General features: G+C 43.6%; 1 protein-coding gene across 1 annotated transcript in view; it reads right to left on the bottom strand.

The window, feature by feature from the left end:
• Positions 1 to 1,570: 1,570 nt before the first annotated feature.
• The window catches only part of SCAPER (S-phase cyclin A associated protein in the ER), a 478,259-nt gene continuing 456,410 nt past the window's right edge, over positions 1,571 to 23,419 (bottom strand). Inside the window, 3 exon segments of the mRNA XM_047736200.1 lie at positions 1,571 to 1,694; positions 3,975 to 4,026; positions 6,809 to 7,000. Coding sequence (XP_047592156.1) covers positions 1,591 to 1,694; positions 3,975 to 4,026; positions 6,809 to 7,000 — 348 coding nt within the window. The 3' untranslated portion in view covers positions 1,571 to 1,590.

Genomic DNA, 23,419 nt, shown 5'->3' on the forward strand with positions numbered 1-23,419 from the left:
CTGCGGGTCGCGGAGCGAGCGGGCGGCGCACACCTGCCAGCTCCCCACCCCCTTTGCCCACCCCCCCCCCAACCCCGGGCAGCAGAAGAGCCCCGGCAGCCTTCCGGGAGGAGGGTCCCGGCGCACAGCCCGGCTCGCCTAGGTTCTGCGCGCGCCGCGGGCGGTGTCCCGGATCCCGCGCTTCCGGCCGAGTCGCCCCCGGAGCCCTGACGGGAGGGGCTTCCCGGGAGTGGGTCCCACCGGCTCGGGAGCGGGCGGCCCCCGCCCCGCGGCCCCGGCGAGATTCGCGGGGTTGGAGCCGACGCCAGGCAGTGGCCCGACGAGCGGAAGACGCCCGGTCCCGCGCGGGCCGGATTCCGCAGCGCACCCGGTAGGGGCGAGGGGCGGGGGACGGGGGACGGTCGCCGTTGATCGATTGATGGATTGTTTGAATTTTTGGGACCTCTTTATTTCTCCCGATTTGCAAAAAAGTAAAAACAGCATACATGTAATTCAGCAGCTTTGTGAGGCTCCAGAAAGAAGTGTCCTGAACATTAGGTAGGCTAAGTTTACTTTTTAAAAAACCGATGAAACTTCCAAATTTTTCTAGTCCCGCCCCTCCGACTTCCCTGTACTCTGATCTCTGACACATATTCAGGCCACTTTTTTCCCCAACCAGATCTTTTTTTCTTGGTAATGTTTGGTCCTTATCTGACAGAAATGATTACAGATGTCACTCAATGAACAGCTTAGCACTGACCATCGGCTTAACGTGGAGAAACGATGAGAAGGAGCTAGGTAAAGGTCGATGTCTCCCGGGCGGACTTCTCATGTTCAGCTGTGAGCGGTGCACGGGGGTCGGTTACAACTTTTACTCAGAGCCCTCGTGGCCTTCTGTTTTACTTTTACTTCAGCGGTTGACTTCACAATTATTGAGAAAATACTTCAAGGTGATTCACTGTGGCTCATTGTTTTGAATCGCTAATGTTTATTCTGGAGAATAATTTCAGTTCAGCTATGCTATAGGAGGCTCTCAGTACTATCTGCCAGGAAGAGCTGGGCAGACCAATGAACACAGGGCTCCCAGTCCATTTCAAATGGCCCCCCAAACATATTATGTAATTAGAATACCCAAGCGTTAAAACATCTTTACTACACACCTTAAAAAGGGAAATTTAGAGGTTAACTTTAAGTCTTTAACTAAGACACTCCCAGAGTTGGAGTTAACATTTTTCTTTCCAAATTTTACTGCCTTAATAAGAAAAGTTACCACTGCAAACGGAATAAGTTATTTTATTACAAGAACAAAACAGACTTGCTAATTTAATGTCTAATTTCACCCATGTTACAAATGCAAAGTATATATTATCATAGGATGTAGGTTACTGAACTCCAAAATATTGTGCATAAGTGAAATAAACTCAACTTGCAGAATTAGACCATTAAAGTATCTACAGTCATTATAAATAGTGCAAAGTATATACCATATCTACAGTGCAGGGGGAGAGTATAAACATGTGAAAATGAGTTTCTTAAGGAACAGTTAGAACATTTGTTTGAACAATTTAAAATATTAACAAGGGTACTCAAATACAGAACTAACAAAATCATTTATTTTTTCTCTTTTTTAAAAAAAAACTCTCGAGCTTCTTCCCAGGCCTCCTGAGGAAATCTGTTAGCCAGTTCAAGATAGTCTTGGGAACCAAGGGATTTTCCTGAGAGGGAAAAAAGAAAATAGTTAAATTCTTTGAAGTTTAAGCAACTGAAATTATTTTGATATCTGACTACAAAATGGAGTCATGCACTTCAAATAAACCATGATGTAAGTTTATATAAAGAAGGTAATTGATCTGTTTATCTCTACCTACAGCACTATATATATTTATGTGTGTGTGTATACATATATATACACACATATATATATATATATAATATCACAATTGATTTTGTGCTTCTCACATATTCAAACATTAACCCCTTCTGTAAAACATTATAAAAGATTGTTTTTGGACTCCAGAATAAGAAAACAGGGGAAAGTAAGTATGGTGAACAAAATAAAATGATAGACATTCCATTCTTAAGATAGCCTTGAAAAGGTAAATGTGTATGTAAACTTGATGTTTATCTTCTAAAATAGTCTAATTTAAAATATTTTAAGCATGACTTTTAAAAAGCTCAAATCTGATGTTCAGTCATCTAACAAAACAGAGGGGATGAGTAAGAACTTTATTGGTTATTGATGTGGGCAAAGAAAACAATCTTCGTAGCTGGAGAGTGATCAAGCAGTGAGACTGGACACCAGAATTCTTTAGCAATTAAGAATGTGGTGCTACGAGGAGCTGCTTTACACTTACAATGCGGAGTTTCTCTGGGCGATGAACTCAAAATGCCTTGAAACATTTTATGGGGACTAAATCTAAGCAAAAGGGGAACAGACATCCAAAGTGCAGACTGGCACTTAGTGTGGCATAATCATATCTTTTAAACCAAGTAAGCATATCAGGAGCTGTAACCAATATAACGATGACTCTTTCTGACAAATGCAGAGAACAAGGCCCCATTTGCTGTACTGTGGATTAAGCCCATCGTAATTGGGGAAAGCATGGACTTCAGAGAAGATGGGCCCTGGGAAAAGAAAGTAAGTTGAAACTCCCACAGGCCTCAGCCCACCGCGCAGACAGACGTGGCTCTTAGGACTCTGCCTGCCAGATATGTAGCAAATGGTGACTCATCCTTATAGCCTGGAGAAAGGAGGAAAAAAGAATGTCTATACTTCTTACTGGCGAAAAAAAAAGTGCTGTACAATTAAAAATAAATACATTAGAAGATTTTTAAAGATTATTTTTATATATTCAAGATTTAAGACATTGCTTTATAAGAAATAGTAATAAATTATACTGATTTCTCCCATGTAGCCTCCAATAGCTTAAAAAAGAGGCTGTGAGTGAGTCAGGGCAGACCTGAACTTGCACACTAATTCTGGCTTAAACAAATGGTACTGACTATGATGTTGACTGGAATTTCTGAAAAGGGGCATAGCTTTCTGTTTACTTCTCTGAATGCCTGAATCAATAAAACATGACATTTTTTTTCATGATATTGTTACAGCTTTATATTCTTTTCTATGTACTTTTCAACACCTGCCCCCATAGACAATTGGTGCACGTGTGTGTGTGTGTGTCCAATGTGACTCCTCACCCCCCTCAAGTAGGGGCTACTTTGTGGGTGCCCTAGAGGGTCCTGCTAGAAGTGGGCCTCTGGCCACTTTAAAGACTATCACACTAATGGAAGAATTGGGGAAAATCTGTATTAGGGTCTCATTAATCAGAGATGCTGTCCTGACAGTCAGACAAAGAGCAACTTGTACTTCTCAATTACAATGTGAATAGAATATTTAAAAAAGTGAAAATGCACTTTAAGATTCTACATCTCTCGCTCTGATCATAAGAAACACCTCATCAGGAACACTACAGGAAAAAAAAAAAGCTTATAAATCTTTGGCCTCTGAACTCTTGCTAATCTGATGGCTTTTTCTCCAAGCAAAACAATTTTATACTTTATATTCTCAATAAAAAAATTAGGGGGAAAATATGGGCTACTATCATTAATAGTTTTATTCTGAACCAAACCCATGTGATTTTAGCATTTATGTGAGGAATGTAGGTGAATATTAATGATCTGCTTGTCTCTGTATTATGAAGCGGCTCTTTAGTAATTAGTCACCATTTATTATATCTTGCATGAGGTGAATATAAATTACAGAAAGATGTTTTGTGCTTTTCTTTTATTTCCATAGATTTCTCTGTATGTTCTGATGCATTCATGTTGATAACAAAGTCTGTTTCTTTACTCATTGAAATATACTTGATATCCAGATCTCAAATGTTTTAGGTGATGTAATAAATTGATTCCTATAACAATTCCAGAGGGTGGAGTTAGAAACATGTCTGTTTGGCTAACAAACACATGATAATTTCATTTCAATAGAGACGTACCTTTGGGCTGATGAGACTGGTTATCTGCCTGACCTGATGTCTGTTCAAAATCCTGTGTGAGACAAGAAAAGTGTTTTTATACCAAAGCTAGACACAGAGAATTCCGCTGAGGGCAGCTTCAGATGTGCTTCTGAATTCTGAGAGAACCATCTTAGCATGAATACTCTGGAGCCCAAATATAAAAGCTTACGAAGTTGAGGTTCTCTTTCTTAAATCGAACAGTGATGACTTACATCTTGCTATGGATCAGTAGTGGCTATGCTGCTGTCTGTTGTAGAAACTATAACTTTCTTTCAGCTAACAAACTGAAGGCTTTGGGCAGATTAATTATCCTAAAATACTGCAAGGTTTTTTTTTTTTTTTTTTTAAAGATTTTATTTATTTATTTGACAGAGAGATCACAAGCAGGCAGAGAGGCAGGCAGAGAGAGAGGAGGAAGCAGGCTCCCTGCTGAGCAGAGAGCCCGATGCGGGGCTCGATCCCAGGACTCTGAGATCATGACCTGAGCCGAAGGCAGCGGCTTAACCCACTGAGCCACCCAGGCGCCCCTAAAATACTGCAAGGTTTTTAACACTTTTTAAAAAAGCATGATTCTAAAAGGCCTTATACAATCTACATCTAAATCTTTAAAGTCTAGTAATTTTACTTTTAGAGGGAAAGTGAAAAATATCGTACATAATACGTAAATTTTCATAAACCTTTGACAAACCACCAGCTCCTATTTTTAGTATCATTTTCTAGTGACTATTAATACTCTAACACGTGGGGACCTCAAAGAACCATTCTATAAACTCAAATCTAATATATATTAATTCCCCTGATAATAATTATAGAAAAGAAGACCTGATTCAATTTCACTAATCTAAGATGCTATCCCAAATAAGAAATTTCTATAACATTTACAAAATGTGTGTGTCCAAACGTATGGTAAATGTGTTACATTAAATTACATTTAACTCTTAGAAATACTTTAAGATGGGGTGCCTGTGTGGATTAGTTGTTAAGCATCTGCCTTTGGCTCAGGTCATGATCTCAGGGTCCTGGGATTGAGCCCTGCAGTCTGCTTCTCCCTCTCCCACTCCCCCTGCTTGTGTTCCCTCTCTCTTACTATGTCTGTCAAATAAAAAATAAAATCTTAAAAAAAGAGAGAGAAATACTTTAAGATCGATACGAGATGAAAACAAGTAATATATATGTTCTTTACTTTAGAGTCTGATATCATTTTTACTTTTAGAAATTGTTTTCCAGGCAGTTGAAAATGTAAGGGACTAAGCTGGTATAGATGCAAGATTGTCTTTGCTCAAATATCACTGTCTTGGTTGAGGCCTCTCTGCTCATCACCCCCCTGGCAGTCCCTACCCCTCTTTCCAGTGCTTAACACCATCTGACATGCTATTTGTTTGACTTATTTTTTTGTTGGTTTGTTTGTTTGACTCCCCCAACTTTAATGAAAGATCTATAAAGGCACGGGTTTTTATGTTTTTTTTTGTATTGCTGTATTTTTTGATTGCTTATTTTTGATTGATTATTCCCAGTGCCTAGAACAGTGCCCAGTACCCCAGAGCGGGGGCGGTGGGGGGAAAGAATTACCTGTTGAATAAGAGAAAGAATTCTAAGATCAGTCTTAAAAATCCTCTATATCATATTTTCTATTTAATTTTTAACCATAAGGCTTTAAGAATATATGAGAATTCTTAAATGTTGAATTGATGGTTACGTAAGACTTCATTAAGATTTTAATTTAACTGTAAGATTTTTTTTTGTTTTGAAAATCCATACCCTACCTGTGGATCTGAATATCTTTGAAAAATTTTTCAGAAAATAGAACCCAGAGAAAACTCAAAGAGAGTAACTACGCTGCAAGTAGACATTTTTAAACACAACTGATCTAGTTGTATTTATTGATTGATCATCTGATAGAGGATAGTTTAAAAAATGTAAACCCCTAACTGCTGCCTAAGGTGAAGAAAGCTAGACTCTTTAGCCGTCCCAACCAGCCAGGAAGGATCGCATCCTTTCAACAATGATATATGCGTATTAGCCAGAATAAGGGACAACACTAATACAGAGCTCTGCTTTCTGTTTCATTATTACAAACAGAAAACATTGTCTGTTAATCACACGTACGTCATGGAACAAAAACACACTGGTTTTTATGGTAGAACATTTCAAAGAAAATGGAAGATTTTCAACAATTAATGATCTACAATGACAGGAAAAAGAATAGCCAACTTGATTTTCCATTGTCAGTTGACTGAGTTAATTTAGCTGCAGAAACGTTGCTATACTTTGCTCCAGCGCTAATTCCGATTCCAGTCCTATAGACTTGAGCTGGATCATAAAAATATAAGGCCATTCTTACAAGCATTAGATCTTTTAAAAAAGCAATATGACAAGATTTTATGACACATACACAGATGTGTATATGAATCATATTTATTTAAAAACTTACAAATCAATTGAAGTTTTACTTGATCTTTCTTCCGTAATCCTTATCTATTCCCTGCAGCGAGGCTAAAAGCTAGATGCGTGTCAGTGCTAAATCCTTAAAGAAGTCTGGCCATCTTTTTAAAAACATTTCCTTGGTGTGGGTTTTACCATTTCATCAACTGGAAAAATATCCTTTTCTTGAAATCCTCCAAGTAGAAGTTGCACAACACTCAACCCCAGTTTTACTACCCTCATATTTTAGAAATTAATTTTCAAGCACAGAGATACGTGCAAAATTCAAAAGATACTGTGGATGGCAAGAATTAACAGCTGGCTCACTTTTACTTTTCCACTGCATTAGCTTACACATAAAGCCAGGGGATCAGGCAGGAGACGGAAGGTACCTGAATGAATGTGGCCAGTAAAACACAGCTCATCTCTTGCTCCAGAATGATCTTGTTCTGACGGTTGTTGTAACAAGCAGCGATAAGTGAAGGGAACAGCACTTTGATCAGCCGTGGGTCACTGAAATACTGGAAGGGCAGCTGGCAGAGCTTCTGCAGGACTGTGGGGTGGCGGCCAGACTGTACGATTACCTGAAACAGGAGGGAACCTAGGTCAACTGCCAGAGAGCCGTGCCTGCTCCTTCCTCCTGCAGCCCCAACAGTGTCTGTAAGAAACATGGAGGACAGGCAGAAGGAGTGGAAGGAGACAGGGAGAGGAAAAAGAACAAGAAAAACAAAAAAAGATAGACTCGGAACTCCTAAGTGATACTGGAAAGGAACAGAAAGAAAAGAACTCTCCTTCCCAGAGTTCTGCAGCCATTTACACTCCACAGCTAAAGAGCATGGCCGCCAAGGAGAGCATGCCTGCGAAATGGATTCAGGATACACACCACTTTAATAAAGTCCCTTCTCCCCCTTAAAGCAGAGCAGCCCTATTGCTTGAAACCTGCCGAAAGCTCGCTCAGAAGAAAGACGCCCTCTCCTACCCCTCTGCCCGCTGCAGTCTTCCCCTAACCTCGCTCCCGGAATAGACAGACCTATTCCACATGCAGATGAGCCCTTGCAAAGAAAAGGGGACTGTAAGGAGAGTGCGAAGTTTCAGCAAGCACAGGCTCCAAAAGATCCTTCCTCTGATCCATACTCCTAATCTGTGTTTCCATCAGTGCCATTGAGTCTAAAAGGAGAATTGTTTAGATAAATGAGACTCTTGTCTTGAAGCAGTCTAGGTTTACAACTGTGTACATTTTAAGAAATGGGGCAATGCAATTAATGGGCTTGCAGGGAAGCCCTCCTAATTTACTCCCTAGGCCTCCATGATAAACTAAGAAATGTCAAAATCAGATCTGTTTCAAGTAACCTTGATTAGACGGTTCTAATATGAAAGAGCTTAGTGACCCAAAGCCCACTTCTTGGTATAAGAGAAGCTCACAGAAAGCTAGGAACACTGTAAAATCTAAGGTCAGGACTGTAAATTGTACTTGGAAAAACATAATTTTACAGGTACACACCCAGACAGGACTGCATTCAAATTAAAACCAGAAGGACAGAGTGAAATAGCAGAGGCAGGAGAAACATAAATTACAGGGATTTACAAGTTTTCAAAGTACTTTTAACAATACTTTAAGAACACACTCTCAGATGATAATGCAGTTTGGTTTAAGAACAAAATCAACAAAGTAATAGTTCACATATTTTAGTTCAATAGCTAAAATGACATCAAAAACCTTTAGAGAATGTTGATAGGGACTTGTTAATACCTTCAAATCCAGCAGGAATTTTAAAGACTCACAGTGTGACAATTCAGCACATGGCTAGGTGCAGCCATTTCTGACCACTGGCTGAGAAAAATATGTCCCATCATCTATTTTATTGATAAAGCATTTACTTAAAGCTTTATTTTAATTATTAGCTACAAATTTTGTAGCACAGCCAAATGACCACCACTTTAGAATTTATAATGATCCCATTATTACAAGTCTCTTTTCCCCCTTGTCCAAAAATGAAGCAGAAGTTTTTTTCTTTGGAACTTCATTGTTAAAATGCTATTATTGGAAGATTCACTAATTGAAAAGATATTAAACCAGCCAGTCTGGCTGGCACAGGCACAATGTTAACTCAAAGACGACAGCTCCTGGTTCCTGGTAAATGAGCACAGAACGTGCAAGCTTAACGAGAACTTCCTCCACCTGGACTCCTGACCCTCATGGGCCAAAGCAGAGCCCCTCGGGGGCCTGGAAGTTCCTTCCAGGAATGGAGCTGGCTCTCACTTGCCTGTTGAAGAAGTGAGTTTACAGAGGTCACCAGCAGTCTCATGAGATGACCTACCAGAGGCCACTATTTTTTTTTTTAAAGATTTTATTTATTTATTTGACAGACAGAGATCACAAGTAGGCAGAGAGGCAGGCAGAGAGAGAGGAAGGGAAGCAGGCTCCCTGCTGAGCAGAGAGCTCGATGCGAGACTTGATCCCAGGACCCTGAGATCATGACCCGAGCCGAAGGCAGCGGCTTAACCCACTGAGCCACCCAGGCGCCCCGGAGGCCACTATTTTTAAGTCTCTATAGTGCAGAAGACACAAATGGAGTTAGGAAGTTTGGTCACCTTGGGTAGGGTGTTCTACCCACGTGACCACCCAGGAGAGAACTTAATCAGGTTATAGGTAAGGGGTCTGCGGGGGGAAGGGGTGGGGGTTAAGAGCCACCACCCCCTGGCTTGCTGTGAGGCAGTGGGATATCTCATCAGCACTGTCCTTTGAACCACATTTTAGACAGTGTAGGAAGACAGGATTAGGAAGTCCGGGGCAGGGCCAACCTAGGGCACCGAGACCTGGTGGGCAAAACCACTCCTGGGTAATGCCGGTACAGAGAGGTGGCATTTTGCTGTCAGTGAGCACAGGTGAGTGGTCATTAGGCTGATCACTTCCCACAGGGGCGGGGAAGCAAGGCTGCGGCACAGAGAGCATGACTGGGCCTTCGGTGCCAGGAGAGTTGCCTGAGAGGCTTGGTGCAGATGAGGGCAGGGCTCAGGTTTATTTCATCCAGTCACTCACTCTCAGGCCTTGGCATGGTCAAATGTCACACGAGCTGCTCCAGCTTTCCAAGGTTTAGAGAGTCATCATGGAATATGAAAGTCTTGGCAAACGAATGAAATGCAAACAGTTAAGAAAAACCTCAGATTTACAAGGATGTTTTCTCTCTCTCTGCCTTCCCGATGGAGCTGTAATTATCGGTCTGTCACCTTTCTCTAGACCAGCGGCTGCTGATAAGGCCTAAGGTGAGTTCTACCCTGAGCCTGGCCAGGCCACCCGCCCTTCCTTTCAGGGCACACAGGCCAACACACATCCAAAGGGGCTTCCCACAGAGCTCCTTTCCAGACCACTGCCCCGAGAGAAAGGAGGCGCCTGGCTATAGATTTCTTTGGGCGTCATCGTCATCAGTTAGACAGCATGTAGGGGGCCGGGATGGCTCCATAATAACGAGAAGACCCCCTCTCCAATATGATATCCACTTTCAGATGCACAGCAGGGCTCCAAGGAAATGAGGGGAATTCCAGCAACATTCAGATCAAAAGAAATTGAAATTGAACTTTCCACTTGCTCTTAGGCGCAGTTTCAAATAGGTACTAACTAAAGAGCTGGGAGGCCTGGGTTCGTGCCTTTACTCCGGGCACCAATTTGTCGTGTAATGCTGGGAAAATGGTCCAGTTTCTCTGGGTTTCAAGGTAGAGAATTTTTTCAAAAGTAAACTTTTCATCAAAGCATAACATACAGGAACCTCTTAAGTAAACAGCTCCATTTTTATAAAGTGAACACACCTGTGTCACCAGTGCCCAAATTAAGAGAGAGAACATGACCAAGGGTGCTGGATCTTTAAATATATTCCTTTTCATTCAAAACTAGATTCCTACACTTTGAATTTAAGACAAATCATATGGAAACTATTTGTCTGTACTAGAACACAAGAAAGAGTACTATGAGCGCCATGGGTCCCTCTTCTAGTCTTCTCAGCAGAAACCAGTGGGCATAATTCCACCATCAATGAAGGACGTCTCTTACCCAAATGTCCTGGTATTCACCACTTTTTTCTTTAGTATGATTGACAGGGGTTTGGGGGAATGATGGTGGGGAGGAGAGGACCTCCCACTCCCTCTTTGTTTTGGAACTATCAACAGTTCTGGGAAGAAGGGGCTTTACAAGAAGGCTTTACATGCTGCCAATGTGTACTACAGCCCGCTCGAGGGCCAGGAGGATCTGAATGCTAGTGTTAAGAAGGAATCTAGTTAAAAAAAAAAAAAAATTTTTTTTTAAGGAATCTGGACTAGATAACTGTATGTGCTGATTCCTTCATCTGCCAACCTCTGGCCACCCACCAGCTCCAATCGTTGTGCATTCACAAAGTAGAGAGTATAGGTGAAGTATAACTTGGTGCAGTGAGAGACAGAACCGGGAGAGAGCTCTAAATTCAGCCGACATTTACTGAGTGCCTCCTGTGCCAAGTGCTATAGGAACACGGAGAGAATCCATGCTTCAGCTCTCAGGGAGCAGAGGTATGTACGCAAATGACAACTAATACAAAGGAGACTGGGTCATCAGGAGGGAAAGACAAAGGATTAGGGGACCCCGTGGGAGGGAAGGATTACTTTTAGGTAAACGTGGAAGGCTGCGCTGAGAAGGTGGGTTGGACCTCAGGGCAGATGGGTAGGGAGGAATTTTAGGTGGACAGAAGCTCCCAGATTCAAATACCAGCCTGCTTTAGTCTGTTCAGGCCGCCATAACAAAATACCATAGACCGGATGGCTTAAACAATGGAAATTTATATTCTTATAGTTCTGGAGCCTGAAAGTCTAAGATCAGGGTGCCAGCATGGTTGACGAGTGCTCTCTTCTTGGTGCGTAGACCAACACCTCCATGAGTCCTTGCCTCGGTGAGTGTACACAGAAAGAGACAGCTCTCTTCCTAGTCTTACAAGGCCACCAATCCTATCTCATTAAGACTCCACCTTATGACCTTATTCATCTCCAAGTACAGTCACATTGGAGGTTAAGGGACAAAATATGCACTTTGGGGGACACAACTCAGCCCATAGCACAGCGCCGATTCCTCAACTGCTCCTGGCCAGCATAATATTTCAGTTGTTAAGCATCTGCCTTCGGCTCAGGTCATGATCCCAGGGTCCGGATGGAGCCCCCCAGGGGGCTCCCTACTCAGCGGGAAGCCTGCTGCTCCCTCTCCCACTCCCCCTGTTTGTGTTCCCTCTCTTGCTGTCTCTCTCTCTGTCAAATAAATAAAATTAAAAGGAAAAAAAAAAGAAAGACTACCCTCACTAACCAGGTATATTTCAGAGTTGATGGGGAATCAACTGTCTCTCAGTGGCCATAAGTCACAAATCTACAGGCTCAAGAGGGCTTGCTGTTGGGTAGCCCTGGGCCCTAAGACTAGCTCTGGTCAGTTAACCAATTTGAGCCTCAGGGTCCTTTCTAAAATAGGGATAGATATTCTGCACAGCAAAGGGAACAATCAACAAAACTAAAAGACAGCCTACAGAATGGGAGCAGAAATATGCAAATGACATAAGGGGTTAGTATCCAAAATGTATAATGAGCTTATACGGGTACCTGGGTGGCTCAGTCACTTAAGTGTCTGACTCTTGATTTCAGCTCAGGTCATGATCTCAGGAGTCCTGAGACTGAGTCCTGCTTTGGGATCCTGGCTGGGCATGAAGCCTGCTTAAGATTCTGTCTCTCTCTCTCTCCCTTCCTCTGCTGCACCCCCATTCCCATTCCTACACCTGCTCTCTGTAAGAAAATAAAAGAAAACCAAACCAAACCAAAAACCAAACTTAAACAACTCAACACCTAAAACCCAAATTATCCAATTAAAAATGGACAGATGACACGAACAGACATTTCTCCAAAGAAGAGATCTGAATGGCTAACAGACACATGAAAAGATGCTCAACATCACTCATCATCAGAGAAATGTAAATCAAAACCACAAAGAAATATCACCTCACACCTCTGAGGTGTGAGGTGTCATTCAGAATGACTAAAATCAAAAACACAAGAAATGACAAGTGTGGGCAAGGATGTGGAGAAAGGGGAACCCTCTTGCAGTGTTGGTGGGAATGCAAACTGTGCCGCCACTGGGGAAAACTGTATGGAGGCTCCTCAAAATATTAAATAGAATTCCCATATGATCCAGTAATTCCACTAGTGGGTATTTATCCAGAGAAGACCAAAACACTAATTCAAAAAGACACATGCACCCATATGTTTACTAGAGCATTATTTACAATAGCCAACTTAGGGAAGCAGCCTGCGTGTCCATCGACTGATGAACGGGTAAAGATGATATGGTAGATATATACAATGGAATAGGACTCAGCCATGAAAAGAATGAAATGTTGCCATTTGCAACTATGTGGATGAATCTAGAGGGGTATAATGCTAAGTGAAAGAAGTCAGTCAGAGGGGCACCTTTCCCCGCCCTGCTCGTGTTCTTTCTCTCAAATAAATATATCTTTTAAAAAATATTATTAAAGAAGTCAGAGAAACACAAATACTCATATTTGGATTTAAGAAAGAAAATGAGCAAAGAAGAAAAGACAACGGACTCTCAACTATACAGAACAGATAAATTATTCACAGAGGGGAGGTCGGTGGGGGGATGGGTGAACTAGGTGGGGGGATTAAGATTACCCCTATCATCATGAGCACTGAGGACTGTATAGAACTGTTGAATTGCTATACTGGACACCTGAAACTAATGTAACACTGTCTGTTAACTACACTGGAATTAAAAGAAAAAAAAAATAGATGGTAGCCTTCAGGGTTTAGACAAGGAGCAAGTGAGACAGTATCTGTGACTATAATGTGAGTAGTTAGCTCACCAGTTCTGCTGCTCCAAGTCTTCTCCTGCTGGATCTGGCTTCCATATAGTTGTAGGACCAGAAGTCCCCTCCCAGTATGAGACCTAATGAGTGCTTTCCATCAACCCACCCTCCTCTCTCCATAAGGGCCACACATTAGAATGGGGGTCTGGCAGCAGCAGGCCCTGCATTCTGGAGGGGACTAATTGGAAAGCTTCAGGCTACCTGGGAAGCCACTGCCGCGGCCTCTCCCTGGCCCTGCCTGCACAGGACAGAGCTCTGCAAACAGAGTTGGGGATGCCAGCCAGGATCTTGCGGTGGTGGGGTAGGAAGTGCATTCTGACAGCTCTGAAAAGAAAATCCCAGCATAAGCATGATCCAAGAAACAGAGATGAGTGGTAGAGAGAAAGAGAGGCTTAGCTAACTCTGTGTGTGTGTGTGTGTGTGCGTGTGTCTTGAGGCTGTTGTGCTAGACCTGTCAATCTGAAAACAGAGCAAGAAGGGCTAAAGCTAATAGGCTTGTGTTGTGGGATCCTGATTCAGACCCGTGATGAGCTTCCCTTGAAGCACGTAAGGAAATCCTTAAGCCCAGGAAGTCTGCCCAGGCAGCACAGCCAGCAACAGTCTTTCATTTTCAACCCCAAAACATGGCAGTAGCAATCCCAATGTAAGTGTGTATAGCTTCATTTCCAGTTCCAAAAGGGCCAGGACTGTGTCTTTCACTCTTGTGTATTCCATTGCTCTCCTGGAGGGCTAGGCACATGAGAGTTACTGGAATGAGTGAATCAAAGTGACAGGGGGTTCCTAGTTAACAAATTCATCTGTGTCTGGCCTTGGGGAAGAATCCTACTACATCTCTTCTTCTTAGGTCCAGAGCCCATTTTCTGACTCAGAGATTTCAATGGGCTTCACGTCATGTTGCCGCAGGTCTGCATATGTTGTCCCTTGTTACAGAATGAATGTTTATGTCCCTCCTCCACTCATGTTGAAATCCTAACCCCCAGTGTGATGGCATCAGGAGGGGGGGCCTTCGGGAGGTAACTGAAAATGACAACGAAGGAGCGCTCATGAATGGGGTAAGTGTCCTTACAGAGGAGACCTCAGAGAGCTCTCAGGGCTGTTCCTGCCCTGTGAGAATACAAGAAGTTGGCTGTCTGCAACCTGGAAGAGAGTCCTCCTCAGAACCCAAGTAGGCTGGCACCCTGATTTCAGACGTCCAGTCTCCAGAACTGTGAGAAACACACTGCAGCCCGAACTGACTCCTGACTTCCCTAAAGAATGTATTTTATGATAAGCTATCTTCTACCCTAGAAGGAAGTTGGGCTTGGGAACCTCAAGGTCCTGAGTACCAATTCAGATCTCCTTGGCCTGGTAATAGAGAAGGGTCTGGAAAAGATCCAAACCCTCCCCCCACCAACACGGGTCATAAGTGACACTGCTCTCTCATTTGGTGTGAAGGAATCCAAAATCCTCTAGGACACTGCATTGCTAGAAGCTCAGCAACCCTCACCACAATGTAAAGCCTGTCACGGGCAGAGCCAGTACTCAAGAGTTTATAAAGCCCCTTACCTACATGGTCTCAGTCTCTGAACACTCTCTGAAACGGGTAGACAGGGATGACTCTGCTCTTTTATAAGAAGAAATCTAACACTCAGAAAGTTGGAGAGACTTGCCCCAGGCCCCCCAGTCGGTCACTGGTGGAGCTGGGTCTGGAAAACTCCTCTGACTGAGTGGTGGGCTCTCACCTCCCAGGCCTGCCCAGGGCTGTGAGAGTCCTGAGGCCGCCCCTTCCTGGGCACAGAGCCTTTCTGTCGCTGGGCTGGAGTTCCTTCCCATGTCTGGCTGCCAGCCAGCTTCTCGCACACCTCTGCCAGCCCACGTGAAGATGAGGATGACACACAGCCATCCCACATAGACTAAACCAACCGACATACACAGATTAAACCAACACAAAAGGCCTTTCTTCAAAAACCTATATTCTGCTTGGCTAGGTATCAAATAACCAGTTCTTGGCTGTGCTGGGTGGTGCCAAGGGTTTGCCTCAAACCATAAGACGGAAGGATCTGAAAGGAGGGTCGGTGAGAGAGCCAGACGCTCCAGGGCAGGCTGCTGGGCGGTGTTGCTCTGCGGTGAGCACTGGCTTGTGACTCTTGCCGCCGTCTGTCTTCTGAGTTCTGAGTGCCCGCAAAGCTGGTCTGATACTCTGGAAACAAATGCTATCGAGTATAATATACTGATAATGTGAATCTTTGGTATAACCTGAATAATTTAAATTTAAAAAAGAAAAAAAAAAGGAAAGTGAAGGTGGGGTACTAAGTAGTGGGGAGTCTGGTTTAGAAATGGAACAGGCCTGGGAGAGTCTGTAGGTTTTACGTCTGTAAAATGACAACTGCTGCACTCATTGCATAGGATCCCAAGGAGAGTGGCTAAGAAGGCTGTGGAGTCTATCCTGTTATGTAAATGGAAAGCAGCCGGATTCTCCTTACCCAGAGGGCCCCTTTCCTCCAACTGTGACTACCTGGAATCCAGCCCAGAAACAGGAAGTGAGCAAGCAGGCCTCCGAGCAGACAAATTAGTCTATTCGTGAAAGGTTTACTGAGCATCTACTCTGGCCAAGTGCGGTATGAGGCACCTGGAAGGGGCTAGTGACAAGTCACAGACATCCCTGCCCTCAGAGTGCCCAGTCTTTCCACAAAATCTATGTCAATTACTCACAGGAAAGTTCTGCAAGCTCCAATTCAGTCTACCAATTCATGTTTCAGAAGTAAGTCTAATAAAAGTGGTTTTCTGACCTATAATAGATTGGAATCAGCCAATTAGGAGACTGCTGGAGATAAACTGCCAACAGAAAGAAGTATCAGTATCAGTCAACACCAATAAATGAAGAGGTGGGAATTAAAATTATTTTGAACAGAAATGAAAATTCAGAAAGTTGTCTGGAACCACTTGGTAGAAGACTAACTATCCCTACCCTTTTCAGTTGGTTTTGAGAACATTACCATATTGTAGTAAAGTATTTTATTAGAACCCATTATCTTTACTTAGTACTCTACACTTTAAAATTTGTTTCTACACACACAGTAATCCTCATATGCCTAACACTATGGTAGATATTAATTTCTCTTTTTTTAAAAAAGAAGGATTTATTTATTTATTTGAGAGAGAGAAAGAGAGAGCGAGCATGCACGAGCAGGGGGAGTGGCAGAGAGTGAGGGAGCCCACTCAGGGCTTGATCTCACAACCCAGAGATCATGACCTGAGCCCAAACCAAGAGCTCGATGCTTAACTGACTGAGCCACCCAGGTGCCCCTACATATTATTTCTCAAGGCATCAAAAAATATATATTAAATAAAATTAAAGTTTAAGAAGGCAGGAAACTATAATATTTTTAAAAAATGATCACAAATAGTTAATGTCCAATAAACATCATGTTTTAAAGGTAATTTTGGTAATCTGCAAATGACCACTTATGTGGGAACAATTCATTCCCTGACGATACCAAAACCATGGCACTACATAATAGCAATAAGCTAGAGAAAGGTTCCATAGCGGTTTCTTGCCTACGTACGTAAATATATGTGTGTGTGTGTGTGTGTGTGTCTACCTATCATGGATACAATCATGGTGGTCTACAGTGAAATCTTTAGCCCTCTAGAGATCATCCACATTCAAGGAAACAAAATGGAAAATGGCCAAATTTGAAGCCTGCTGATTTTGCTAGGCTCTAAGAGTGATCCTGAATCTCCCCCTTATTTAGGAGTTCCCTCATGGGTTTTAGGAAGCTCTGCATTTTGTTTTATTTCTTTATTTATTAATTATTTATCCTCAGAATGCCTGCCGGCAAGTTTCTAAACAACTTATTTCCTCAGGACCCCAGCCCCACGTCTGCCATGGACCAGAAGACGGAACCATACACATGGCCCTGCTTGGCTCCAGGCACATGGGCACTTGTTCAGGCAAAGAACAGATGTAAATCTCCAGTTTTCAAAAGTCTCAAGGCTGTGAGCTCGGTAGGGACAGGGGCTGTGCTCCTTTTACTCACTGCTCTCTCTCTGCTATCTGGCATGGTGCCTAGCGCAGGGCCTGACAAATGATAGGTGCTTAATGAGTATCAGGGGAATGAATGAATTAGGGCTGAGGTTTGGTCCCTAAACCCAATTCCAAGGGCCGCATCGGGGCCCTGGGCTTACTTGGGTCAGAGCCATCAAGGTTGTCAGGTGATACCATCTTTGCATCTGTGAGAAGAGCTGGCCAGCACCCTGCGGAATTCAGCAGCCTCCTGGGACAACAGAACAGTGAGCAGGGGTGGGTGAGGCGGGGGCAGTTGCCTTCTGCAACCCTTGTGAGCTGGTCAAACCGCAGGTCAAGCCAGTTCTGTCGGTCAGGTGGTAAGGTAAGTTGAGCATACACTCACACACACGTATACAAATAGTTAAATCTTACCAAGCAAATTCTTCATGCTTAAGAATTCTTGTTTTGCTTTTTTCTTTTTCTTGTCAGAGACAAGATGTCCTCAACAGAGGGGCAAATATAGGTGTCTAGACATCTAGATTCATTAAAAGAGACAGCAGAGGGAATCTGTAAATCATTGGAACAAAGAATATTTTTTCTAGCAGACCAGAAACAAAAGTAGTTGTTACATTCCTCTCGGTAAAACTGGTCCTGCTACAAATGCTGGGCAAAGAGGCAGCAGTTACAGCCACCAGGCCAAGTCGCTCTGTCCACATCGCTATTGACCAGTCTTATTCATACAGGAAGCCCGGGCCCGGGATAGAAACAATGTGACAGGAGGGGCCTTGAGGTCAGTGACCTCTATGAATCATAGAAAGAAAACGGAATGCCCCAAACACACTAACCTGATACCTTGTGGGTAGAGTAGAGAGGGTATGAAGTGGCTTTATTTAAGTATCACAGGAGAGAAATTTGAAGTCTGTCCACATACATAAGCCAATCAAATTTAAAGCAGAGAAACACGAAAAGTCCATTGGTTAGCACTGCAAGAAGTTTTTCTCCTCCCAAACTTGCTCCTGCCATAAAATAGATTTCTAGGCTGAGATTAAATGCAGAGATCTTGGCAGACTGTGTGGGAAGTAGGCCCTTTAAGTACTAGCCTTCTTCCTGGTGGTCCCAGGGATTCATTGCTGTCAGGCACCAGCACAGTGTCAAGAAGGAAGGAGAATGAGGGAAGAAGGGAGGAAAGCAGCCAGGGTCAGGATGAGAGACGAAAGCCCATAGCTGGGGGTGTGGCCTCTCACAAGCTTCGGAGAGCAGGTGATCCTATGGGAACAAGGGTCTCCTCATGTAGTGAGGGGTGAGTGGCTGTCCTCCTGTATCCCTCCAGGGAAACTGAGAAGGCCCCTGACTTGCTGTTCTCTGCTTCCTCGGGGAGATCAGCTAAGTGCTGGTTACCCCCAGCAGAAGGATGCAGAAGAGGCGTCTGGGCAGACTAGCTCCTCCGACACCACTGGGCTCCCATAGCCGAGAACACCTCAGAACCAGGGGCACCTGCTCCATCCTGGGGCTCCAGTACGAAACTCTTGATGCCTATTTTCCTGTTCTCCACAAACTGGAGTAACTTTGAGATATAGTTTGAACATATCATCTCCTGCTAGTAACGTTTAGGGGCTTCTCATCCTCTCCCAGAGGGGAAATGCCCAAGTTCTTGATCTAGCACATGGGTCCCTTTTTGACCTGGGCCTGGCCCACTTCTGCATCCTAGCTAGTGTTCTTTCCCCCACCTCCTGAACTCCAGTCGGAGTGAACAGCTTGCTGTTCTCTGAACCTGCCAGGCTATTTTACATGGCGGTGCCTTTGCTTACAGTCTTTTCTATGCCTCGAATGTCTTTCCTTCCTTGCTACCCAGTGAGCATCTTTCAGACATCAGCCAAAGCACCACCTCCACCATGAACTACCCCTAGAGCAACTCCAGCACAGATCCAGGTTTGTTCATGGTCTGTCTCTTTCTTCCCTCCCAGAATGTCAGCAACTGGAGGGTAGACTTGGTCTGTTTTGTTTCCCACTGCATCCTGGGTGTCCAGAGTGCCCGGGCCACCAAAGGCACTTGTTAAATGTTTGCTGAAGGAAGGACAAGGAGGGACCAAGTGTCTGCACTGACAGTACTGCTCCTGGGCTATGGGTTCCACGAGACAAGATATGGGTTGTATTCCTTTCTGCATCTCCCAGAGGCTGGGCATTTGGCAGAAGTGGATATGCGAGAGAAGGGATGAGGGATGAATGCTCACATGGACACTAAGCACACGGTCCTGGCATCGCCCCAAGAATAAGTCACCTCCAGCATTCTGTTCTGTGTTAGAGCTTCTTTTTCCTTCTTTCATGTTGCCTATTCTGTGAGAAGAGTTACCTTTCAAATGAAACATGTTCTAAATTCTCTTCAAACACATCTTGCAGCACAAGAAGGTTGGGCTAGATTATCTTAAATACTTGGCTAACCCTAAAAGTCATGGATTCTACAATCTGTCAGGGACTATGCTCACAAGTCCTGTTCCATTTCAATTTATGTTTCAGAAAGAACCTTGTCTAAAGAGCACAGACCTTGGAAATAATACAGACTCATCATCATACATTCGAGGGACTACTTTATTTTGGATTTTCTGTTTATTTGCATTATCTGTGTTCCATCTACCACAGGTTTGGGGGAGGAGGAGAGGGGGAAGGCTGGTCACAGAAAGCCTTAGATAGTTTGTCAGGAGGCTTGAGGCTGGGGACTTTGAGCAAGTCCTCCTCCTCTTTGGCAATGAGGGGAGTTGGGCTAAATGGTCTTTGAAGACCTGCAAACTTGCAGAAATATTAAAACCCTGTGCTATGAGGATTCACACATAGGACCTCCTTATGCTGCCTATACCCGTGCAGATATTACACTTAAATATGGTAAAAAAAAAAAAGAGCTTATTTTTTTTTCTTAAGCATGAATAAAAAAGTCACTATGCAAAACATGCTGCCCACAAATTCTCAACTAGTAGCTGTTCTGATTTCTACAGCAGCTTCTTTAAGAAAAGAGAACTTATAATTACACATGGACACAGACACACATAGTACCGGAAAAATTACGTCCATTACAAACATTACAGGACATGTGTGAGGGAGGTGGACAGATGACGCTTTTAATAATGCCTTAAAAAAGACATTCCAGGGACGCCTGGGTGGCTCAGTTGGTTAAGCAGCTGCCTTCGGCTCAGGTCATGATCCCAGTGTCCTGGGATCGAGTCCCGCATCAGGCTCCTTGCTCAGCAGGGAGCCTGCTTCTCCCTCTGCCTCTGCCTGCCATTCTGTCTGCCTGTGCTCGCTCTCTCTCTCCCTGACAAATAAATAAAATCTAAAAAAAAAAAAAAAAAAAAAAAAAAAAAAAAAAAAAAAGAATATATCCTCTTAAAAAAAAAAAAAAAGACATTCCAAGTGGACTTCGGATCATTCCTGTGAGGAGAACTTGGGTCAAATCTTGGGTGGTGTGAGAACAGCAGGGCTAACAAATGAAGAGCGTAGGCTGATAGATTTTCTGGTCACATCCTAACAGCAGTCAGAGAGCACGGATGCATTCCATGGAGCATTTATGGGCTCACTAGTACTAGTCTATGACAATTTTATTTAATCATAAAAATATAATAGTAGTCAAATCTTTTTGTAGTTTCAGTTTACTGCTTTCTTGAGTGAAATAAATGGTCTCTCAGATTTCTTTTGCTTTCATCTCGCTGCTCTAAGTACAGTAGGATAAGGTTCCAATTAAGACCCATTAAATGTTCACATTGATTCATGCGAGCCATTTTCCAGTTTCTTTTCCTAACACAATCTCAATGCACCTCTGAGTTATCTCTGTGGTGTGTTTTCAGTTTAGCAGTTGCCCGTACAAAAGAGAATTATTTGGGTGTGAGGTCTCCCTTCCTCTTACTTCTCCAGCCCAAAGTGCTGAGCGGAGACTCTCCTTCAGTGTCCTCCAGACATGCATATGTTTATCACCTGTCAGGTATGTCCAGCTGAACAAGGCATGCCCCTTGGGGGAGGGGGTGGCTGGCAGCTGGCCAGAGCCAGACTGGCCCTCCCAACCCCCCTCGGCGGCTACACCAGAGCAGTGCACTGAGTGCACTGGGCCCAGAGACATCTACAAGAGGATCCTCTGGTGCTTTTGCATCTTTCAGGTCCACAGAGGGACCCTGGAGGCAGGGGACGCATAGAGCTTTCTCCAGTTTCTCCCTGGGTGGGGACACATACTCAGACAGCAGAGATGGCCCATCTATGCTAATAGCAAGTGCATACTCCATAGCTTCTCCCACTAGGAGCAGGGAATCTGGAGGCAGACAGTGACCATTTCAATAACATCACCATCAACATCATTCTGGCCCAGGAAATGTGCTCATCACCATTGTGCATGGTCTAATTTACTTTGCACAACAATGCCATGAAGTGTTTCAGTGCCATCCCTATTTTATAGGTGAGGAAGTGGGCTTGTGCAGGATCACGGAGCTAGTAAGTGGTAGAGCTGGGACAAGAACTTATTAGGTCGCCAGGCTCCAGAGTCCATGTTCCTCTTATCAAGCTAGAAAAACATACTACTGAGGCCTTAAAGCAGAGGCCAGAGCACATGCCACTGCCACAACAGGGCCTCTCATACCACCAGGTTCTCTCGTGGTGTGCGGCATCTGATGCCCCACTAAGGGGACACATTCCCAAAGGACCTGCATGTGAAGAGATTGAAGAAAAATATTTAAAGATGCCCTTAGGAAATGTGTTATTAAAATGAATGAATGATGTGGTGGTTTGGGAGCCTTTGAGTATAGATTTTCCTGCAGTGTGATTTCTTAGAGTGGGACATACCCGTCAAAAAACGTTTTCTTTTTTAAACCCAATCATAAGTCAGAGTAGATTTGCCATGACAATGCCACCAACTTGGTGAGCAAAGACTTCACAGGCATCCACTGCCATAGCTGAGAGTTAAATCTGAGACCCGAGTAATAAGGACGACAATTTACTCTTCACAACAATCTTAGGAGTTAGGGTTTGTCTCTATGCTATAGTTGCGGAAAGTGACACTCAGGATAGCTGGCCCACGTTTATCATCCAAGTGAAAAGAGAGTGGCTAGGATATGATCCTAAATCTGCCCCCAAAGCTATCTCTCACATATCACTGTTTTCTCAAGTATAGTATTTGCAAAATCTTCAAACACAGTAGCTTCCTTTGGATCTCAGAACTACTGGTTCCAGCAAAAACGAAACTACGGGGTTTCTTTTAGAATAGATTAGAAGACAAATAACCCCTAATGCTGAGGAAATGGCTCTTAAATTTTTAGCTCTAAATCAGGTCAGGAAGTGTGGTCAGTAAAACAGAAGTATTGTATGGTTCCAAATCTGGGACCATTTTAACCTTTTCTGCAGTATTATGCCCAAGGAAATCTGTATCCTTGCAACGCCCAATAATTCATTAAACGCATGCTTATTAGGTAACTGCTAAGTGCCAGGCACTGCTGTGGCACTGGGGTCAGACTCTGCTCTCAAGGTACCTCTATTCTAGTGGGAAGGGATGGGGATGAGAGTGGGAATGGGGAGATAGACAAAGGAAATATATGGCAGGAACTGTATAAAGGAAAATAAAGTAAAGGGGGAAACAGTAACCATGGGACTTATCTACTGTTTTAGATACTGTGGTCAGGGAAAGTCAGATAATACGACATCTGAGAAAAAAAATCTGGAAGCCTCTCCAAACCATGCTGATTTCTGAGGGAAAAGTATTCGAGGTAGAAAGCAGCAAGGACAAAGGCTTAAGGTATGTTTGTGGAACAGTGACAAGACCAGCTGTGGCTAGAGTGGAATATTTGTGAATGCTATACTTAGAAATGAAAATGATTAAATTCATCTATTTATGTTGGTCTGGCCATGTATTCACACTTTGTCTCAGAATTATACATCCATCTTCTATCAGAGTAGGGAGGGCTCTTCTGACAGACAGGAAAGTGAAGCCCAGAGAAGGGCAGAGACATGCCCAGGACAGCTCAGCTGAGCAGCCATGAAAGGACTGGGCCGCCCTCACTGCTGTACCAGCATTTGATCCATGGCGATGGGCTTTCCGTGACTCATGAGGTCCTTGATAGAATTTCCTATCTCAGTGGAGGGGTTTTCTTTGTGATGATACTTTAATT

The sequence above is a fragment of the Lutra lutra genome, chromosome 7 (genome assembly GCF_902655055.1).
Source record: "Lutra lutra chromosome 7, mLutLut1.2, whole genome shotgun sequence".
NCBI lineage: Eukaryota > Metazoa > Chordata > Mammalia > Carnivora > Mustelidae > Lutra > Lutra lutra.